Genomic DNA, 17,022 nt, shown 5'->3' on the forward strand with positions numbered 1-17,022 from the left:
TGGTCTTTGACTTACAACCACCATTGGGATGGAACGTCCATGGCTAAGCAATGCGGTTGTTGAGTTGTGCCCAGTTTCATGACCTTTTCTGCTGTGGTTGTGAAGCAAATCCAGGTTCTCCCATCGATTTTGGTTCTTGGAAACCAGGCGGGAAGATTGCAAATATCAATTGCAGGATCCGGAGGTGCTGCAAAACCGTTATAAATATGTGCCAAGCATCCAAATTGCAATCATGGGACCACAGGGATGCTATGAGAGTAGTAATGCGAGGAGTGGTCCCAAGTCAATTTTTTGGGGTGGTGTTGCACTTCGGTTACCGAACAAATAGTTGCACGTTGAGGACTGCTTGTAATTACAGTGGGGTGTGTGTGTTGCACAGTGGCTGCATTTTTCCCATCATTAAGTTAGTGGTTTTCCAGATATTATTGCTCTAGCAACTGTGTGGAATTGAACCGATAAAGTTGCCTAACCTGGCAATGAACTGCTTGCAAGAAAAAGAGCAAGCTCAGAGATCACCAAGACCCCACACATTCTCCACCAGAGTTCCATTCCCAAAATAAAATTATTCAAAGAAAGAACTCGGCAAATCTTTTTTATTTTAAGCAAACCATTCAGTCCCTTCCATATATTTACTTCTAAACTGCAGTTCACTGAAAAACAGTATTCGCCATCTGGGAAAGGGGATAATAAAATTTCAGACAAAAAAAATAACCCTAACCCTCCCCAAACAGTGGCTAGCTTCTCGCAACTAAACTAAGCGTAACTCCTGTTTAATAAGCAGAACTGCAGTATTCACACAACATACTATAAATCATATTACGATTTCATGTGATGTCCTGGATTCTCACAATACACTAAACCACAAACTGCCTAACCCCATTTTAAGCTCATCTTTGTACAAATTCACAGATTGAGTTTCCTCCCTTCCAAGCAATTTTTGTGCATGTCTGTTTACAAGCAACCTTTGGCTTATTCATTGAGGTTTGTTAGTCCTGGGATAAAGGTAAGTAGGATTTCAGCTAAACTGGCATTTGCATTACCTGCCATTCCTTCAAGCTACCAAATGCCTTTTCTTCTTTAGATCTAACAACCTTGCAAGATAGACCACTGCTCTGCCATTAATTTGTTTGATGTCAAGGATCAAAGCAATGATTATGGGGCATCCAATATCCATAATCCGGCATTAGGGCAATGTGGATTCGAACATCTGGGCTCCAGTCTGCCAGACAGATTCTGAAGTGTGACTTTGAAAATTGAAGCTGATGGTAAGGAAGACAGATGCCAACTCTATGCTGCTTCAAGTTGTCTGCAAGGGCAAGTGTGTCCTTCCCTCTCATTGCACACAATATACTGACTCTTTTTTGGCAGCAGACACAAATTGGACTCACAGAATCATAGGGCTGGAAGGGACCTCGGAGGTCTTCTAGTCCAACCCCCTTCCCAAAGCAGGAACCTTATCCCATTCAGGACAAACAGTTATCCAATCTTTTCTTGAAAAGCTCCAGTGATGGAGCACCAAGCTGTTCCATTGCTCTTCCTTTCATCCTACCTTTAATCTTTTAGCTCCAGGCCCTTCAGTAACTTAACATATTTTCTGTCTATTCATTTTTCTGACCGTCATGGAATGACATTTGCTTTTCCCATTATTTTTTCATTTGCCTTCGAAATAGTTCAAGGGAACTTTGCTAGTAAATATATGTGTGTGTGGGGGGGGGGGGTTTCCTGTGGCATCACAACTACGTTGTAAGGGACATTAAGATGAAAGTGAAAGAATGTGATGGTAGGTTGGATATTGAAATCAAATCTCATGTGCCCAAAAGTAGTACTTTACCTAGCCTACCAAATAATTTTATTTAGCCTTGTCCAAGCATTTGAAATCGTCCACCATAAGAACGATCCATCCTTAAGAATCTATGGAATTGTAGTAATACCAAGTCCCAGATCTATCTATTCCTGGAACTGGACTGTTAGGTTGGACAGATTATTTATTGGACCTTAAGGAAGGATAACTTTCTCCACCTCTTCCAAAACCTCAGAAATATATCTGTGTGCACATGGAACAATACATGACGATACCAGGAAGTTTTAAAGTAGCTAAAGAGTTCAGAAGAGCTGTAGATTCACAGTCGAATAAAGGTTAATTGGGGAGGGGGGGGTGAGAAGGAGAAGGAAAGATCAAAGATGATCCTTTCTAACCTCCTACCTCTAAATCCTGAAAAATCTTCCAAAGTGACCAAGAACACCAGAAACGACTTGAAATTAAACCAGACAAAGGATCTTCTCTTCCAGCATTATTCATCTCACCCTTCCCCAACACGGGAACCTTCTTGTCTGTCGGACTCTACTTCTCCTCATCCTCCATCCCATCTACTCTCTTGAAGTAATTTCCCAACGTTTCAAGCAAAACGTTTCTTCCCAGACCCACATTAGATGGCAGGAGTTCAGCCCAGGACTTGAGGATCTCCAGAGGATGGGCTCCCCAGGGCTGAGCTGTGGGTCCGGTAAAGGAACCCTGCCTTTCCCATCTCTGTCAGTTTGGGGTCAACTCAGACAGCAGCAAAAAAAAAACCCTGGAGGAAAGGGGGGGAAGGAAATCAGGAGAAGGAAGAAAGAAAAAAGAAGGACATCAATTGGAAAGATCAACCCAACTCTACCCAAACGCTCATCCAGTCTCCTCTTGCCTGAATCATCGTTCTCTCCCTTCAGTTGAAATCTAACGACGGAATGGATAGGACCAAACACAAACCTCCTGTCGTTAACCGAACGACTCTCGCGAAGAGGAACTGACTCAGACCTTTCTCAGCCCTTCTCTGAGACCAAATCGTATAAAGTGTCCTGAAGAGGAGGGTTTGGGGAGGGTCCCGGGTGGGGGAGGTGTGAGTCTGCGCCTCCGAGTTTACCCGCTATAGTGTTTTTTTTCGTTTTGTAACCTGACACTATTTTGTGGATACCAGGACTCTTCCTGCTCACCCAGCATGGAGAGGAGGCAGACAGCCAAGGGGAGGGGGTGACAAACTGCCTTCCCTGGAACTTGGATTATAAACAGAAGTTCTGCTTTTTTTTTTGCTTTGGATGGACAATATTTGCAGTTTTCTCTGCAGCTCAGTCCTTTTTAGCTGGGATCCTGCTAAATCAGTCTTTGAGGGGACCTTGGTGCTCTCTGAGCTTGCTTGTTTTCTTGCAGACGTTTCATTACTCCAACTAGGTAACATCCTCAAGCTCAGAGAACACCAAGGACCCTTCATTTCAACTCTTGAGCTACGCATATTCTCCTTTATTGGAATCAGATTTTCTTAAAGTGAGGTCTGAAGATGAACTGTTCCAATGGAGGCCAACTCTGGGAAGCAAAGATCTCATCTGTGATCTTAGTGCTACTCTTGACTTCATGGCCATCCCATCAAATGAAAGTATTAATATTATGGGCCAGATCTTCACAATTTAATAAAAACATGATAGCCAAACGTGTTAGAATTAAATGCATATGCTGAAGAGAATATTCAGATCTGCTCCTGTGAGCATAAAAAACAGCTCCCAAACTTCATGATTACCTAGCATGAAATACCATTTCTTCTTAGGGTGAATCTCACATATGTTATTTTTTTAATTTCTTCCAACCTGCTGTAGCTGGAAAGAGCTGAAAGGACAAACCTAGTTCAGTGGGATGGGCAGCAATCCTGTACTAACAACTGTGCTTGTGTAGACAAAGCTGAATGATGATGTGGTCCAGACAGAGGGGAAAACATCAGCTCATTCTACAGAAAAGATGCTGAAGCCACCTTGTCTTCAGAACAAGCAAATGGAGAAAGCATTTCTTTGGATATATTAGCATCCCTTCCAAATGGATAGGAAAATTGAAGATGCCTTCAAACATTTTTGTCCTGGATCACCTGACATTTTTTTTTTAATCATCCAATGGAAAGTCAAACTATGTCTTGAAGCTGTGATAGAAGTCTTAACATTTCTTGACGGGAGAAGTACTTTGATTGGTTGGAAAGGAAAGAGAGAAATGAGGAAACCAAAGTCATATAAGTTTCATAACCTGGATGTTAAAATAGGAGCTATCTGGGTATAGAATTTAACACTTGGTATTCTAAGATTCTACTCCAGGAGTCTTCAAACGTGGCCCTTTTATGACTTGTGGACTTCAACTCCCAGAATTCCTCAGCCAGCATGCCTGGCTGAGGAATTCTGGGAGTTGAAGTCCACAAGTCATAAAAGGGCCACGTTTGAAGACCCCTGTTCTACTCTCTACAAGTTGTTTGGAGAGCATTACCATGTCTTCCTTTAATCTTCTCTTTACCAGGCTAAACATTATCCATAGCATGACCAGTCAAAATACATTTTGTGATTATGCTACATCTTCTGCATAACAGATTCTCTCTCCCCCCCCTCTCCCCTTCTCCCCCTCTCCCCTTCCTCTCTCTTCACAGTCTCTTTAAGCCTTCTCCCAGATCACCTGCCCAGAGAACACAGTTGATGGGCAGCAATGACAAGGAAGAACTGAAGCAGAACCAGGTGATCTGGGGATGGTCAGCAGAACCTCACTTTAGGAGTATGGTTCTCATCAAATGCCTGCCATTGGTGACTTCCTGAGAAGGGGGTATACTTCCTGATGATGTGGTTGGTTAAAATATTGCCATCATGCATGCAATGTGTTCTGAAGGTAGGTGTCCCAGTAGGTTTTACCTCACCAGTTGTGACCGACTTTAGGGATGTGTGTGTGCTCATCTTCATTTCTTAAGCCAGCATGTTCTGGAGATGTTTCCATGGTCATATGGCCCGCATGACATCACACCACTGTTTGGAGACATTTCCGCAGTCATGTGGCCAGCATGACAACATGCTGCAGCACAGACCGTACGGCAAAACATGGAACACTGTTTACCTTCCCACATGCTTATATGTGGCACTTATTCATCAACTTGTGTTTACGTGCTTTTGAACTGCTGGGTTGGCAGGAGCTGAGGTGAGTGACGGGAACTCCCTCCATCTCGTGACACTCAGCTCTCGAACTGCCAAGCTATAAACTCAAGACTGTAAATCTAAGACTCAGCATCTTAACACTGAGCCACCACATCCTAAAGAACCGCATTGCGGTTGCCCTCGGGTGGGTGGGGTGTGTGGCCTACTGGGTGGGCGTGGGTGGAATGGGTGTGGCCTACTGGGTGGGCATGGCCAGCTCTACATCATTTGCGTCAAAGGTGCCTGTGGGGGCCTGGGCAGGAGTGGGACAGATCTGAGGGTCTCTGGCAGAAGGGGGTGAGACCGGGGCAAGCGCCAAGGCATGGTCCATTTCTTCATTCCTCACAAAGGGTGACATCTCCCCAGCATGCACCCAGGGGGCGGAGCCGACGCGGCAGGGGCTGGTTCCTTGCTGTTTCTAGACGGCCCTGTGGAGCCAAGACTGAATGCATTTCAGCATAGATGGCCACCACAAAATTGTACATTGGCTCCCGGCCAGCCTGGGCCAGGGCCAAGGCAGCGGGGGCCGTTCCCTCACTTTTCCAGGATGGCTTCATGGGCCATAGGAAACCACTTCGCGGGCCGCATCCGGCCCCCGGGCCTTGGGTTTGACATGTCTGTTGTAGTGTACGATTTAGAAAAGTAACCCGTCTGATTTAGGTGCAGGCTGGCGGGCAAAAGCCCGTGGCAAGAGCGCCTTTGAGCAAACTGCAAAGCAGTGAATGGAGCTTTGGCTGCAGGAGGGAATCAGAGAAGAGCAGCCAGTAAACCCATCTTAGGAACGCTAGGTAAGATAGCAGGTCAGCTAAAGATAAGGCACCCAGATCCTTGCCAACAAGATACTTTCTGGAATAAATGAATGATTCTCACAGAAATCAGCTGAAGTGCCCCAGGGGAAGTTGCCAATCTCATCATGAGCAGCTCCTTTTTCAGGACACAGAGACCAAAGCAAAACCCAGGGGACTCTAAAACTGCCCTTTTTTCTACCACAAAGAACCAATCCCAGAGATTAAACCCTCTTGGGAATCCCACATAGCCTTCTGAAGTTACATTCCAAGCTCATATCTGAAAAGACAATGGAGAGAAATCAGATCCGAAAGGCTTGAGGCAGGTGGAAAGGAAAGAGTATTCTACAACCCCATATTCAGATCATGGTTGGAAACAGGTCATTTCAGCATTTCCAAAAAGGGCTTCCAAGAACCCTTTGAGATGACTCCTTACTTGCTGAAGTCAAAAGTTTGCAACTATTTTAGAAGAAAGAAAGCGATACGGCAATATGAAAAATCTGCTTTGGGAATTTTGGCAGACGTCTGGTTAAAGTTCTCTGCGAGAGACTTGTTTTAGCTCTGTGACAGAATCTGTTCTCATCAGGAGTTTAATTTCAATTTAATACTGGGAATATCCTATTAAAACAATCACGATAAAGCAGGCCATCGTTTTTCTGTCAGTGATATTGGATAGTCAACATTTCCAGAGAGACCGCTGTGTTAATTTTTTGTACTCAACAGAGAGAACAGTCCTATACGTACCTTAGGGATTAACACAGTTACTATGACAGAAGCTTTTGTGAATCTCAATCTGCAGAGGAGGGAAAAAACAAGAAGAAGAAAGTTAAAAAAAAAGAGAGATGAAACAGTCTATGATCAACAATAGCCAAGACACTTTTGCCTGTATGAGCTGGTGAACCCATATGTAGTGTGATATTAAGTCTCAGACTTTTGCAATTCATGAAAAAAATAAATCTCCAATTAAGTGGAGATTCCAGAACCCAAAATTATTGCAGTCAAATCTCTTTTCATCTGACAAATGGCATTTCTTTGTTTGTAATTGTATTTTATTTTATTTTTGCCATGGTCCCACCAGATGTGTCCTTCAAAGGTCATATATGCCTTTCTCTCTCCCAAATGTTTTAATCTTACTAATGAGCAGGGTCTTCCTAAGATACTTTCTTCAAGAACAAAAATATAACGAAGCTCTATTGCTGAGGCATACCTTTAATGAGACATCATAGATACAGATGAGAAACATAGAAAAGGACACTCATAAAAGAAAAAAAGCATAATATTGAGGGTTGCGCGAAACATCTGTTTCCTAGTTCATGGGTCAGGAAATACATATATCAATCAGACCACAGTTTATTATTAACTGATAACAAGAATTGATTTCTGATTTAAACAGTCATCGAAACAATATATCATTTTTGTAAAATTTAGGAACCTAATTAAAGCTTGAAAGTCCAACTTCATCAGACAAATTGTACAATGTTCAGAAGAGGAAACTGTGGCTTAACTGGCTTTTTGACCCAAAAAAAGGGTTAAATTTGCAATTGAAGATGCCTGCAGATTTCTGAACCTTTAGCAGCTTGGAATCAGAGATTCTAATTAACAGCTCAGTATCAAAGAGGCTTTGCATTGATTTCTCTATTCATGTTTCTAGAAATAGACTGTTTATTTATTTTTAAATTGTGGTTCTCCAAGGTTAAAATGGGCCAGCAATGGCTAGAAGATCACGATCCATTATTGGACTTTCTCTACCTAGTTAGCTTTTGCTAACCTGGCGTTTCTTTTCCCAATGGTTAGCTCTTTCCAGAAACAAGGAAAGGATAATTGAGCAGCCTCTCTGCTTTATCTAGCTCATCTAGACTCCTTGGAACCATAGATCCAAGGCTTGCATCGGTCACCACGGTCTTTCTTTCATCTTGACTAAAGGAGATGAATAGGTCGTCCGAGCAAGCTGCTCTCCATGGAGAGATGGCGAAGGTGATACTCTCAGGTAAACAAATTGTAATGCACGGCAAGGCAGACAATCCACCCCGCAAGCCTATTTATTTATTCAGTACATACAGCTGCCCATCTCAGATTCATGGCTCTGGGCAGCCTACGGCAATTCAAAAAGTGATAATAATAACAGAATACCATATAAAACACACAAAGTCCTTATAAAAACCATGAAACACACTTTGCAGCCGAGGAATCCTTCAGTGGTTTTCTGTGACCAATTTCATTGCCATCGCTTTTCTGGAGAAAGACCATCCTAAGAAGAGAAAAATGTGTTAATCTGCTATAGGGAATTGGTGATACCTTAAGGATTAATGTATTTATTTTGGCAGAATGCTTTGTGGACTACCGTCTGTTTTACCAAATGCATGGAGCGCTCTCTTGCTACCTATACAGAAAAAGTCTAAGATTAGCATTGTCAGATATCGGCTAAAGAATTCCAACTAGATAGATCTAGAAACACTAGGCTGAAGCGATAATATGACTAACTCTTCACTGTCATCTAGCTGACAGCTGGGCACAATCTGGGCACCCAGTTAATGATGGGGAGACTTAAAAAAAAAAGAAAAGAAACATTATGGCAACATAAAAATGTATAAAAGATAGAGGTAATTACCGATTGATTGCAACCATCCATTAAAAATTGTGGGTCTTGGTGCAGATTCTGACATTGGGTGATAAGTTGTTTTATCTATAGGAACTGGAATAGAATCTCTTGAGGAATTTAAATGCAGCTCCAATGAACATCTGTTTTAAAGTTGTGTGGCTAAAGAGTAGTTTGCTATCCTCTCAAGGGCATTTTAAATTGTGTTTTGGCTGCCGGCATTTAAGCCACAGCAATTTAAAATGACACCATATTAACTTAACCAGTTCGTGATGCTGCTAATCCCTAGCCAAAGTGGGATCTTCTGCATCAGCAAACAACAGCCATTGTCTAAGGCGATAAAACTCCCACAAAGGGCCAGGCCATAGAGCAGGAGAAGCAAGGGAGTGGAAGGGTGGCACGTGAAGGGTTGAGCTAATGAGACAACACAGCAAGTGACGGTTCCTTCTGGGAATCCTGTCCTAATCTCACCAAAGACCAGCATCCTGAACACTTGAGTCTCCCTCCCGTTTCTGGAATCTGATTTCTGATTTCAACTTGCATGCCGACTCATCAGTTTGTTCAATGCAGAATGCAGTGGGATGGCTTCAGAGGAGTAGAGTAGAGAATAGAGAGTAGAGCAGAGCAGAGCAGAGCAGAGCAGAGCAGAGCAGAGCAGAGTAGAGTAGAGTAGAGTAGAGTAGAGTAGAATAGAATAGAATAGAATAGAATAGAATAGAATAGAATAGAATTCTTTATTGGTCAAGGGTGATTGGACACACAAGGAATTTGGCTTCGGTGCATAAGCTTTCTGTGTACATAAAACAACAGAGTGATAAGTCATAGATCACAAATCATAAGATACAAACAACAATTGTTAAATCATGATATACCAATAGGAGAAGGTAATAGGAAAGGTGAGAGATGAGAAAGATGAGAAGATGAGAAGGATAACAGCAATACATCCTACTACATGGGTAAATATCTTTAGGCGTAAGACAGTGCTGTAGAAGTTAGGTGTTTAGCAGAGAGATGGCATGGAGGAAGAAACTACCTTTGTGCTTATATTTCTCTGTGTCCTTTTTTAAATTGTAAAATGAATTTCAGAATTCTGAATTTCAAAGGCTGGCTAGAGCTCATACATCAGTTCCAATTTACGGAATGAGGTGAGTTGGACAGTACATAAAACCTCAAAAAAAGTCACCCTCATTGCTTATGTGAACAGAGTTTTTGAGGACCCTAAAAGGCATGTAACTGAAGCGTGTTTAGGCTAAATCTCAAGCAGGAACATTGTGTGAAGAAAAAAAAGGTTTCGTGTGAAGAAAAAAAAAAAAGGGATGCCTTTGAAATAATCTGGCTGGGGTATTGTATTCTTTGTCAACGTAACCTCTAGATGTAGATATGAAGAGTTGGCTCAAGATCTTTGGTCTGGTTCGAGCAGAGATATTTCCACAAATAATATAGGAGAAGACAACAGCATCACTAGCAGGACCAAAAATTCTTCACACAATGGGATGTGGCAACAACAATTGGCAATGAAGGAATGTTGTTTGTGCTTGAACTCCATCGCCCAAGCTGGGCATTGTTAAGCTGAGCGCTGTGCGCACTTGCGTTAATGTACCTTTATTTAGGAGCTTATTTATTTTAAAAGACTGTGTCAACTCAACAGATTGTGCCCCGAAAGGCAGAATCTTGCGATTGCAATGTTATGCTGCTATAATTTTGGCTTCATTGTTGTGGCAGATGTTGACACCTTTTCAGGTGAGCAAATTGCACCCATGGACTCAAGCGCTACTAAATGCACACACTGTTTTATTTTTTCCACAATCATTTACCTGCTTGTAGCTTATAGTATGGTTACCGTTAAGAGCTGGACCTCACTGAAGCTGTTGGCTTGTGTAATTTGACAACTAAAGCCAAAATGATGGTGGGAACAATATATCTGATCAGTTAACTTTAAATATTTCTCAAGCAAGAGATAGTGTTTAATTATGTTCTTATACTGGCCGCTAGATGGAGAACCATATCCACATAGAAACTACAGGATACAATAAATTCCAGCTATTTGATTATAATCCCCTCTTGTTCAAAATTCAAAATATAAAAAGCATTTTTACAATTGAAAAGAACCCAGAGTGAAATTGCTGACTAAGCACTAATGAAGAAGCTGAATTTGATCCAGTTAAGGATGATCAAAATAGGTCGTCTAAAAATGTTTGGTATTTCTTTAAATCTTCTTCCTAGTTTTGTTTCCGCGCTTATGGCCGGGTCCGCTTTCCAGCAAAACTCATAAAAGGATAAAGCTGAGGTGTAAACTTAGCAGTGCTGTTTTATACTCATTTATTTATTTTATTTATTAAATTCGTGCGCCACCCATCTTACCTAGTTTTACCGTGCAGTAGTTAGAATGGAGTATTGCAAGCTAACTCTGTCCACTGTCAGGAGTTTGATCTCGACTGGCCCAGGATTGGTTCAGCCTTCCATCTTTCCAAGGTGGGTAAAATGACGACCCAGATTGCTGGAGGCAAATATGCTGACTCTGTAAACTGCTTAGAGAGGGCTGTAAAGCTCTATGAAGCAGTATATAAGTTTAAGTGCTATTGCTATTTACTAATAGTTAGTAGTCGGATTAAAAAAAAACCTAGTTGTATTTGCAGCTTTCTTAAAGATTTTAAGTAATGCCATGTGCACTGATGTACCAAAATTGATTAATAGCATTTTATGTACTTTTAATGGTCTTTGGCAAAAAAAAAAAAAAAAAGCTCATACAATAGATAAATATATTCTGCCTTTTTAATGTTTCCCAAAATATTTCTTTCTCTGGATTCTTCCCACACATTCATTGGAACCTCTGATAAACAGACACAGCTGTAAAGCTGGATTTAGACTGAACCACTTCGAAGTAGGATAGAAAAGGTAGAAAACAGATGTTAGCCTCATCTGCTCTGAACTGGTGGCTTCCAGATGTTTTGGATCTGACCTGTCTTACCAAATTCTATGGGCTATCAAGGTGTGCCATTCAAGAAGACCGGATAGCCGTTCGTCTGGAATAATATAGTCTCCTATATTATTGGAATAGAAGGTTGCTTCCAACCCTATTATTCTATTATCCTATTATGAAAAGAACCGGAAGTCAGGAACTGTGTCTCTCTATAATGTCATTAAAATGTTTTCAAAACTGGATGTAAAGGGAGGAATCTCTCAATTTCCATTACGGAAATTCTCTGGGTGAGAAAGGTATCATGTATAACTATATTGACCAGTATCTCATCACACAACGGGAGATGGGACCGGCATTTCTTTGTCCCTGCTGCAAATGACAAATGATACACTAACATGGCTGAAAGTAAGCTTGGCCCTGAGAAATATCTGTTGAAAGACTACTTAACAAACCCTCTCTTGCTGTTTTCAGCTAGGCTAGAGCATTAATGTCATCAAGTAAGTCTGTGTGACTGCATAACATTTGAGGAGCATTTCAGGTAAAAGTCCTTCGAAACAAAGTTATCTGCGAAAACAGCTCCGCAGAGTACTTGGTCTATTATTATTTTTCTCTTGAAGAACGCGCTCCTGTTGTAGGGCAAGCTCCTCTTAGGGTTTGCTACCGTAGACGTGGCACTTGGTCCACGCATCATTAAAGAACAACAATGGCCTAGATAAGGAGGGACAGAATGCCCTGGACCATGTTTGTCAGCAAACTAATAATTTTATTTTTTTTGGCTAGCCTTTCTGTTAGGTTGTTTTTGGTAGGTTTTCACTAGTTGAATTCTTTTGTTCAAACCATCTTTTTTAAAAAAGGGTCCTGGAATAAAAGAAAAGAAGGAGAATCTAACTGGGTTGGAGAGCTCTGTCCACGGGAATTGTTGGCAGTGGTTGATCAGGACCTGTTTTGCAAGCCAGGAGGCAAAACAAAACAAAAACATTTGATGAGTATGGCTAAGTGGCTGAGCTGACACCAGGGCCACTCACCTGGCCAACAAGGTCATTGCTAAAGGCTAGAGGAATGACAGCTCCAATCCCTTCTTTGCATTCTTCCTTGCAAATAGATCCTGTCCTTCTGACTCTCAAGGAAGAAAGCAAAGCTTGTTTAGCACATACCCAAACATCTAAATGTTAAGTCCTCGAGGGAGGAGGCCACCTGATCACAAGGCCTGGACATCTAGCTAAAAACCGAGGCACAGCATTATGTCAACAATGTTAACTTTCACTATTGAAGATAGTGACTCTCTAGAGATGGTTTGGGATCAGAAAACAGCCACTTAGTTCATTGGACAGTAGTTCCATGCTTTTTTTCCCCCTTGGATATGTGCTAAATTATCCCCAAAGTTCACATTTGTGTAGACTTTTAAAGGCTGGGTTGTGATAAGCTAAATAACTCTTAAATAAAGCCTTAAAAGATCATCTTGGAAAGGAACTGAGAGGCACTGGCCCAAAGTCACCCAGCTGGCTTTCATGGTTAAGGTGGAACTAGAACTCATGGTCTCCTGGTTTGTAGGCCAGCACCTTATCCACTAGACCAGGGGTAGGCCACCTTGGCTCTTTTATGACTCGTGGACTTCAACTCCCAGAATTCCTCAGCCAGCATGGCTCAGCTTGGAAACCTCTCCCTTTCCCCTCAGCGTGGCTGGCTCAGGAATTCTGGGAGTTGAAGTCCACGAGTCATAAAAGAGCCAAGGTGGCCTACCCCTGCTCTAAGGTAAGCAAAATGGGATGCCCGCAAGAGGCGGCATTCTCTGGCCTGGAGTTATCCAAGGACAGGACTTAATCAAACTTTAATTAAATTTTATTTCAAGAGTCTTCGCTGACTTCCCGGAACGTATTTGCCACTGTCAAATTAAGTTAACATATTTCCTTTAGGCAATGTAACTTTAGGATGAAAACGATGTAAGCTGCTGCGAAAACCACATCCTTAGGAAATTAGCATCACTGTGTTCGTTAGAAGGAGCCCTAGTCAAGACTCGGATGTTTTGCTATTTGAAAAAGGCAGCTTCTTATGGGTAGGAGAACCTGCTCCCACACAGCATGCAACATCTGTTGTCAAATGCTTAAAATGTTCACAAAGGCGGCCTTGGGCATTTTTTGAAGGCAAATGGGAATCAGGGTTTCTAAGAGCAATTCTGAAGGCCTTCAGAACAAAATTAAAAGTAAAGAAAAGAAAGGAACAAGGAAGCTGAAGTTCTTTGTCTGCAAAAACTAAAAAAAGTCTGGGGCAACATGTCTCCTAGAGATCCATCAACAACTGGGGCCACAGGATCTCTGCATTTTTATGGAATGTTGGCAGACTTATTCAAGTTTCTTTAATGTGTCTTTTTATTTTCCCCATCTTCAATAGCTGGGGAACAGGTACTGTCGAGCAACGTTTCACAAACCAGATGTGGGTTTCTAGGACGATGGAATCTTGTGTTTCATAAGACAATCACATCAATGTTGTTTTCAACCACGGACACACTTTTTCTTTTCAAGTAAAAAAAAAAAAGGCTTTGTTATCCCAAAATAAGAAAGTAACAGCATATTTGTTATCATTCCACTGCTACTCAAAAGTTTTTCCCAAACCCACCCCCCCTCCCAAATCTCTATTATCACAAACATTTGAAATGACAGTCAGACCATAAGAATGCCACATAGGTGCACGCACACACACTTCCGAACACAGACCAACTGCTACACGCACACGCACACGCACACAGAGAAAAACTCCAGGGAGGTTGACTGTGCAATGTGATCCTCCAATTTCCAACAGCAGTGACACGACACGCCCTGCCAGGCTTTCTTTAGCACACCATTTTGCAAGGATGGGAATCTTACATCTTCACAGATGGGACTGCCACCTTTTTTTTTGAGACTGAGCTTTCGCTATTCGTGGTCCTGATAGAACAGAGGTCCAACCTTGGCAACTTGAAGGCTTGTGGACTTCCAACGTCCAGCCAGCAAGGTCTTAAAAAGTCCACAGGTCTTAAAGTTGCCAAGGTTGGACACCCATAATTTAAAATGAGAGGTCACATTAGAACTGAGAACTGGTAATCCAATTCTTTTTTTCCTTCCGTGCCATGTTTTTAAGACTGTAGTGGCGAGGGCTGCCTTATTACTGATCTATCCACCCTCTTATTTCAGCTATTTCTTTTTCGGGAGAAAAGAAAGAGTCGAAATGCTTGAAATAAATAATTGAAAGTAAAATGCTAAAGTCTCGGCTGCTATTCAAATCAGAGCAGGAGAGACTGAAGTGGCCCTTCCTCTGTGCTTGGTGGGGCTCGAGAACACGGCAAGGAAAAGTGAACCGGTAGCCCACAAGAGTCGGTTAAGCAAGCCTGCATTCAGATGCCGGAAAACACCACCAGCAGACTTACAGCCAAAGGAGAGAACAAGCCCGTCAACAGTTACTGAACATAGAGTTGAGTGCGACTTTCCCATTTCCCATACTGGCACAAAGTCTTCACTGCCTTCTCCTGCTTTTCGGCCTGTTCCCCTGTCCCTAAGTCAAAAGTGCATTTGCTTTCAAAGTTAAGAGCTTTAAAATAATTTTGGCGGAGAGTCCCCCAGCCTTGTCAAGCCAGGTTTGACCTAGCCTTCCCCACAGTCCTCCAGAGAGGGAAATTCCACCTCTTGGTTCCAAGACTGGAACCGGGGGGGGGGGGGGGGGGGGGGGGGGGGGGGGGGGGGGGGGGGGCTCAGGCATGGCTGAGAGAGAGGAACCCTGAGAGGAGCGGGTCTGAGATTCAGTCAGCAGCTTATAAGCCTCCGGGGATCTTCTGAGGCGGGAGACCGTCTTCGATCCAGAGGGCAGGAGAAGAGCCGCTGTGCAGAATTCGCCGGTGGATCCTGCGCAGCCGCAGCAGGTAGAGCAGGATGGAGAGCAGCACGACGAAGAAGCAGGCAAAGAACAAGTAATGGTTGTAAACGAAGGCGAAGCTGCGCCAGTGGGGGTGGTTTCCTCGGAAATTCTCCTGCTGGATGTCTCTGTGAGAGGAGGAGAGGAGAGGATGAAAGAGATGGTTCTGCTCTGTTAATATTTGTGTCAACGCTGCAAATACTGTATATTCTTGCTTTGACAATGTGCAGAACTGTCTGGTATATATATAGTTAAACCAGCAACTAGGAAAGGGGGAGGAGCAGAGGGATAGCCCGGGAGAAAGAAACCGAAGTAAATCACATCTTCCAAGTTGATTGGAAGATGTGAACCATGACCTTACAATAAGGGAGTGGAAAAGGTTTGGAATATTAGGCATAACGGAAGAGAAGCAGATCTAAGCATTCCTCCATGCTGTGCTGACATATCTGTAACATTAATAAATGCTTTTAGGAGAAAACATGCCTGAAAGTCCTTTTAAGTGTTTCGTTACTCAGACACATGACAATTTGATTGTATTATGTTTGGGTAGTTTTAATTAGATCTGGGATGACATGTGCATAACCCTGTATTCGGTTCTGGGAAGTCCAGGGGTGGGGGTGGGGGATCAAAGATGTAAATGTAAATTTTGGTATATTAAAATGTTGTAGTGAAATAATGTATTTGAAGAAGATGAGATGCTCGGCTGGCGCCCCCAAACTGCGTCCGAAGGATGAGGAAAGGAAGGAGGTGGGATGTGTAGGGTAGTTGAGAGGAGGAAGGAGGAGAGAGGTGTAGGTAGGAGGAAGAAAGGAGGAGGGAAGTAGGTAGGAAGGGTGAAAGAGAGGGTGGACGCGGTCGGGGGGGCTGCTGAGCATCTCGGAATAGATATTTAATATGGGATTTTTTTTCTTGTTTATTAATGTATATACCATATTTGTAACTTGTTTATTTGAAAATTAATAAAAATTTGAATAAATAAAAAAAAGAGATGGTTCTGCTCTATAATAACAACCCAACGACCCGACAACTTAGCATGCCTTGATCCATCCCTGCAGATGCATCAAGGTAAGGCCACACTTGGAATACTGAATCCAGACAATATGCTGTTCTATATATATATATATATAAAAGAATATTTGAAGCTCAGGGTTGAACTGTGGCAATCTTGGGGCATGATGACGTTACCTAGTTTGGTAATGAAACGTCTGCAAGAAGAAAAGCAAGCTCAGAGAACACCAAGGACCCCCCCCCACCCAGTAAGAATGGTGTCAGGCCAACTGAGAGGACCAAACAGAATTTTCTGCCCTCTGAGCTACGACCTCCATCCACTTTACTGATAAGCATTGCGTCGGTTCTCCAAAGTCAAAACAAATGCGAAACTTTCCGGAGAACATGATTAAAGCTGAGGGGGGGTGGGTTTGACCAAAGCTGCCTTTGAATTTCACAGGTAACGGGGTAACGCCTTAAAGGTGTACCTCAAAGGTAAAAACCGGGTTCGGTAGAGGATGGCCCCCAACGTCCACTGCACCTCTTTATCGTATACTTGAAGGGCTGTTTTTAAGTTGTTGTAGTTCACGGGAAAACCGAAGCCATTGTGAAATACCTCGTACATCCAGGCTGACTTAAAGCACTGATACCTGCAGAGAATAAACATAAGACATGGCTTTTCCAACAAGCGGGATTGGCCTAGGGAATTTTAGTGGGGTTTTTAAGGGAATTTTAATTATTAGGCCTTTACAAATATTTTCTTTTAATCTGGTTTTAAATTGATATTTATTGTAAATACTGGTTTTATAAGGCTGTCAGCCGCCCTGAGTCCGGTAAGGAGAAGGGCGGGATACAAATCAAATTAAATAAATAAATAAATAAATAAATAA

General features: G+C 42.4%; 1 protein-coding gene across 1 annotated transcript in view; it reads right to left on the bottom strand.

The window, feature by feature from the left end:
- Positions 1–15,015: 15,015 nt before the first annotated feature.
- The window catches only part of ENTPD4 (ectonucleoside triphosphate diphosphohydrolase 4), an 11,890-nt gene continuing 9,883 nt past the window's right edge, over positions 15,016–17,022 (bottom strand). Inside the window, exons 11-12 of the mRNA XM_015822278.1 lie at positions 16,621–16,782; positions 15,016–15,273 (exon numbers count right to left, since the gene is read on the bottom strand). Coding sequence (XP_015677764.1) covers positions 15,045–15,273; positions 16,621–16,782 — 391 coding nt within the window. The 3' untranslated portion in view covers positions 15,016–15,044. The remainder of the gene's footprint in view (positions 15,274–16,620; positions 16,783–17,022) is intronic.

This window comes from Protobothrops mucrosquamatus, unplaced genomic scaffold (genome assembly GCF_001527695.2).
Source record: "Protobothrops mucrosquamatus isolate PMUCROS unplaced genomic scaffold, P.Mucros_1.0 scaffold1516, whole genome shotgun sequence".
Lineage (NCBI taxonomy): Eukaryota > Metazoa > Chordata > Lepidosauria > Squamata > Viperidae > Protobothrops > Protobothrops mucrosquamatus.